The sequence below is a fragment of the Nicotiana tabacum genome, chromosome 1 (assembly GCF_000715075.1).
Source record: "Nicotiana tabacum cultivar K326 chromosome 1, ASM71507v2, whole genome shotgun sequence".
In the NCBI taxonomy this organism is placed as follows: Eukaryota; Viridiplantae; Streptophyta; class Magnoliopsida; order Solanales; family Solanaceae; genus Nicotiana; species Nicotiana tabacum.
Genome location: NC_134080.1, coordinates 141,262,193 through 141,268,290, shown reverse-complemented (window position 1 = coordinate 141,268,290; position 6,098 = coordinate 141,262,193). Strand labels below are relative to the sequence as shown.

At 39.2% G+C, this 6,098-nt stretch overlaps 1 protein-coding gene across 1 annotated transcript; it reads left to right on the top strand.

Annotated features, from left to right (window-relative positions):
* Positions 1 to 402: 402 nt before the first annotated feature.
* On the top strand, positions 403 to 5,587 carry LOC107784870 (E3 ubiquitin-protein ligase ORTHRUS 2). Its single transcript, XM_016606063.2, has 9 exons — positions 403 to 952; positions 1,944 to 2,476; positions 2,888 to 3,013; positions 3,557 to 3,656; positions 3,746 to 3,807; positions 3,901 to 4,003; positions 4,244 to 4,388; positions 4,554 to 4,768; positions 4,962 to 5,587. Exons 1-9 carry the CDS (start codon positions 497 to 499, stop codon positions 5,280 to 5,282), a joined length of 2,061 nt encoding a protein of 686 aa, XP_016461549.1. The 5' UTR covers positions 403 to 496; the 3' UTR covers positions 5,283 to 5,587.
* The last annotated feature ends 511 nt before the right edge of the window (positions 5,588 to 6,098 follow it).

The following is a 6,098-nucleotide window of genomic DNA, read 5'->3' as shown; positions in this document are numbered from 1 at the left end:
TGCTATTGATCAACTACTGATGATGGGCTTTATCTCCTGTGTATTAATACCTTACATCTTTCTCGTATTTCCTATATCTCTTATATTGTTGTTACTTTGTTTTTATGGTATTTATGTTATGTTATGGATTTTATGGTACTTTATGTTGTTTTATTATGAGTCTATTGATAGTACTAATATAGTGTCTCTTGTTGCCTCTTTGAGCCGAGGGTCTCCTGGAAACAGCCTCTCTGCCCCTCGGGGTAGAGGTAAGGTCTGCGTACATATTACCCTCCCCAGACCCCACTTGTGGGATTACACTGGGTTGTTGTTGTTGTTGTTGTTGTTGAAAAACATCTCCCCGCGTCCATTGGGCAATAGTCCACTTCCTCTCTCCCTATTTAAAATCGCCAATCGTCTCTTCTCTTTTCTCACGCCCTCTTTCATTCTCACTCTACTTCATTGGCTTTATTTCCCCCTAAACTTTACCTCATATTTGCTGTCCTCAACCACTCCGATGGCGCACGATAGCGACCTCCCATGCGACGGCGATGGCGTCTGTATGGTGTGCAAAACGAAGCCATCGGAGAATGAATCCCTCCTCTGTAAGACTTGTGCCACTCCCTGGCACGTCACCTGCCTCTCTGCTCCTCCCAATTCCATGGCCGACGCCGTCAACTGGGAGTGTCCTGATTGCTCTTTGCCTCCCGATGCCCCCCGGGTCGCCGTTAAACAGAATGCTACTGCGGCTTCCTCGTCGTCTGGCAGCGATTTGATCGCCGCCATTCGGGCCATAGAATCCGACTCGTCGCTCACCGAACAAGAGAAGGCCAAGCAACGACAAGAGCTCTTGAGCGGAAGCGCTAAAGCCAGTAATCTGGAGGTTGTCAATACAGACAACGATGTTCTCAACATTCTCGATGGAAGTTTGAACTGCTCTATGTGCATGCAACTGCCGGAGAGACCTGTCACGGTATATCGCATTTTCAATGTTTTTGTCCTTTCCTTGCTTTATCCCCTTTTTCCTTTTTCAATTTTACGTTTTAGTTTCATTCTCCTCATTTTTGTATTAAAGATATACTAGTCCTGATTTGCCATTATTGCAAGTTGCCTCACATAGATGCTTAGCCTGAAATATTTCAATTTCACTCCCGAGATGACTTCCTTCTAGGTTCACATCTGTAACTTGGAACACAAAGAACCTTATGTTTTGGACTCATAAAGTTTTATGCTTAATCAGAAGAACAGGAAGAGACCTTGTTTTTTTTAATTTTATAAATGTTACTCAAAACCTTATGCTTAATTTCAATTACTGAAATGTCCTTGCTTTATGCCTCCTAGATATATGTTACTTGTATTGTTGTGTCCGATCCTGAGAAGAGTTCATATGTGAAATTTCTTTGTTGAATGGAGGTGAGTTCAAGGGTTTCTTTGATTGCGAAATGCACACACTTCTTTTGTTGTCATTAAGTTTCCTTCCCCTGTGCTGTTAGAGAGTACAATTCATGAATAGGAAATAGTGGGAAAATGGACAGTGAGATAACTTGCATGCCAATGAACATATTTAAATTGACATCAATAAATAGCTTTGCGTAAATAAGCATAGATGCCCATGACTAATGGATTAGCCCTTCCCTGTCTATTGCCGTTCCAGTAATCATTGTTACTATAAATTGTGTATGTGGTATCTCATGCTTTATTTTTTAATTTTCTTTTTAATTGTTTTGTTTCTATGATGTTTGAGTACTAAAATATTGGTAGGTTTGTATGAGATACATGATTTGGACCACTCAAGCCCAATAGAATGGGCATTAGGAATATTTTACCTACTTGGTTGATCACTTGATTACAAGTGATCTTTGATCCTTTGTTGGATAGATGCTCATTTCCTTTTGAAGGAATAGTTATTTAATTTGGAGGCTTCACACAGCTCCATCTTACTACTATTATCTTTTCCATGTCAGACGCCTTGTGGTCATAACTTTTGCTTGAAGTGTTTCCAAAAGTGGATTGGGCAGCGGAAGAGCACATGTGCTAATTGTCGTACCCCTATTCCGCCGAAAATGGCAAGCCAACCTCGAATTAACTCTGCTCTAGTCATTGCCATAAGAATGGCAAGAACACTACGATCTGGTGCTTCTGGGGGGACTTCAAAAGTTGCCCATTTCATTCACAACCAAAATAGACCTGACAAAGCTTTCACCACTGAGCGTGCAAAAAAGTCTGGAAAGGCTAATGCTTGCAGTGGGAAGATTTTTGTCACAATCCCTGGTGACCATTTTGGACCAATTTCAGCAGAGAATGATCCAGAGCGCAACTTGGGCGTCTTAGTTGGTGAGACTTGGGAGGATCGTTTTGAGTGTCGGCAATGGGGGGCTCATTTCCCTCATGTGGCTGGAATTGCTGGCCAGTCAGATTATGGGGCCCAGTCTGTTGCACTTTCTGGCGGATACGAAGATGATGAGGACCATGGTGAATGGTTTCTTTATACTGGAAGGTAAAGTTTTGTCTGTGTTGCTTGTCTTTTATCTTTTGTTTGATATATGTACCTTCTGTTGTTTCCCTTAGCTCACCTTGCATGCAACTCGTTTTCTCAAACTTACTCTATGCATGATGTTCCACTTATGATGCATTTGCTGTGTTGAATTTCTATTCTCTGTTGTTTCTTGTATTTTGAGCACCATGCTCGTGTAAAGTATCTATCAGTTGTGGTTAAGCTGGATTCTTCCTTTTGATTTCTGAAAACCCTTTATGAGTGTTATCAATTTGACTTTTGTTTACTAAAAAGTGAGTCCAGATTAATGCTTGGTTTTGCATTTGTTTATTTATTTACACTGATAACTTTTGGTGCTGCTGGTTTCTGCTGAGGTACCCTTCTAAGTAGTTTTATGTTCATTTGTTTGGCTAGTGGTGGAAGAGACTTGAGTGGTAACAAGCGAACAAACAAGTTACAATCATTTGACCAGAAATTTGATAAGCTTAATGAAGCTTTACGTATCAGCTGTCTCAAGGGTTATCCTGTCCGAGTTGTGAGGTCAGTTGGTGCATTTAACATTTTGATTAAAAATGTAGATAACTGAAATGATTCTTGCTATCCCTTCTTTTGACTGGAAATTGGCTGATTTATTGTTGTGTTAGGCACTCTTGGGTTGGTCAATAAAGTATATGTAGTTGGCTTATTTAACTTCCACAGTGTGATGTTATGTATCATAGAGATGTTAAGTTTCATGTCAGAGCAACCAAGTTTGCATGATAGCTGATGTACTTGTGATTGTTCTTGACATTCTGTGCAATTGCTGTTGTTTTCTCTAAATTTTTGAAGTACCAAGTAGGGTAATTGTTATGCGATCTATGTTGCAATCTATTTCTTAGCTTCAGGATGCCAACTTTCTGCTATTGAAATGTCTTGACCTTTGTCAACAAAATAATTTCTATCAGCATCCACTAGTTGAGTTACTAATAGTCTATTTGGTGGGATTTGCCAATATTTACATCGTCTCAGATCTTTTTCATTGATGTTGGAGGTGCATTTGTGCATTTCAAATGCACAAGTTTTATCCTTTTCTTATATATATAGGTCCCATAAGGAGAAGCGTTCTTCTTATGCACCAGAGAAGGGAGTACGATATGACGGGGTTTACAGGATTGAAAAATGCTGGCGGAAAGCTGGAAAACAAGTGTGAAACTCTTGTCCAAATCTTTATGCATCTGTATCTCCGATTCTCCATCTATGTCAATCATATACGTGTCTTTGACATTTGTGCAGGGATTCAAAGTGTGTCGATATCTTTTTGTGCGCTGTGATAATGAACCTGCCCCATGGACCAGGTCTTTTATTTGTGCAATTTTACTTATTTGCAAATGTCTATCCCCTTCTTTTTGGGATTTTCTTTTATTTAATTAACCTTGTTATATTGGCAGTGATGAGCATGGGGACCGTCCTAGGGCCTTGCCTTCCGTAAAAGAGCTAAATGGTGCTACAGATATGACTGAAAGAAAGGGATCTCCGGCTTGGGATTATGATGTGAGAAGCTAGATAATTGTAGCATGATATTTAGAATCTGCAGTAGTTTTTCTGTGTGGTAATTTAGAACATTAAAGGATGCTGATTGTCAGATTGTGTGATTAATTTTGCCAATTTAATTGGGCTATTTACATTCTTTCTGTAAATGCAGTGACATTTTTTAAATCAACTTTGTTGTATGTGAAGCATACATTATAATAATGTTGGCACTGTTTGTAATATATGGTTTCTGTTTTACAGGAGGAGAAGAGTTGTTGGATATGGAAAAAAGCTCCTCCTAATAGTCGAAAACCTATTCAATGTCAAAATGATGATGATGGAACAAAAGTGAGGAAAGTTAGATCAAAGAAAAATACAGTGTCTGTGAAGCAAAGGCTTTTGAAAGGTATACTTCTCATTCAATGCTAGCCATTATATCTTTTGCCTTCTAATCTGATTTAACTAGGCCGTATGTGGTATTATCTGATTTTAGGTTTCCTTTTGATTGTTAGTGATTGCATAATGTCTTCAATTTAATTCTCAATATCCATGAAATGATGTGATGGTGCAGAGTTTAGCTGTCTTATTTGCCGGGAAGTGATGAATCTCCCACTTACCACTCCATGTGCTCATAACTTCTGCAAGGCATGTTTGGAAAGTGCCTTTGCTGGACAGTCTTTTACAAGACAGAGGGGTGAAGGCAGACGGACATTACGAGTGCAGAAAAATATAATGAAATGCCCGTCATGCCCGACTGATATATCTGATTTTCTCCAGAACCCCCAGGTACCTAATTCACAATTTACCTGACAACTTTGTGGTGCTCCAAAATCCAATCATTACTAATTACTATCTCAGTAGTCGATATATTAATGTCATAAGCAAAACTTAATCATTCCATGGTATTTGTTGAAACAAGAAACTTTTGTACTTATGAGTATAAGTTTTAGTCTTACACTGAAGGTTGTTTTGTTGGCAGATTAATAGAGAGTTGATGAACGTAATAGAATCATTGCAGCGCCAAATTGAGGAAGAAAATGCAGGATTGAATGAAGATGTTGATGGTGGCTCAGATGGAAAAGATGAGGTTCCAACTGAAGAAGCTGCTGAAACTGACAAATGTGTGGAGGATGATAAAGAAGGTGCGAAGCCTATCACTGAGACTGAAACCAAGCAGACAAACAAGAGGAAGAGGTCCAGTGATATTGACGATGTATCACCTAAAAAGTCCCTTGATAAACCTGATGTGGTGCATAATCTTGGGGAAGTTGATTCTGCCATACCTGAACTTTCAGTTTAGGGTTTGATGGAGCAAACATGTCTTCGAAGCAGAAGAAAAGTGGTGGCAGCTGGCAAGCGCACTAGGATTGGACGGTGGTTTCATTGAGTGATGATTCTGAACAAGTTGGCTGACATGTTACTTGTGGATAATTTATGGTTTATTTTTGGTTGGACCTATGACAACTCCTTGGTGCATTTGTCATATTTCAATTGCATTACCCCTAGCCCTTGCATGGCAAGCTTTTTATTTGGTGTTTTAGTGTACTCATTTTGGAGGGCAGATTGAAATTATGAACTGCAACCATAAATGTTGGAGATTATGCATCTCTTGCGTTCTGGCTTTCTGTTATTCATTTATTGTCCAGGTACAGTAATAAGCTATGCATTCATGCCCTTGGTAATGGTAGAGAGTTCTAAATAGGTAGAGTCTTCCTACTAGTTTGAGAGCATAAATTAAATATTTTTGACAAATGTATTCAGCAAGGTGTAGCTGGAACCAAGCAAGGCTCTTGAAATAATGGTTCATAACTATACAAGTTCAAGAGAGGGTAGTAGCTTGAAGCCTATACTATATCAGCACTGAATAACGTAGGTGAAAATGTATGGACTCGAATTTCTCTACTCTTAAATACTGGAGATACCTTTTGCAACTCTCCTACAATTAAAGTAGTCGCTTCAATTGCACGGGTCAGAAAAGGGAGTGTAAAGCTAGTAGCGTTTAATAGTAGAGCCCCAAATATTACCAGCCCTAGAAGAAGTGAAAGATGACACCAGCTTCTAAGTTCTATGATCTTAGGATATTTCTACGAAGAAGTGAAAGATGACACCAAATATT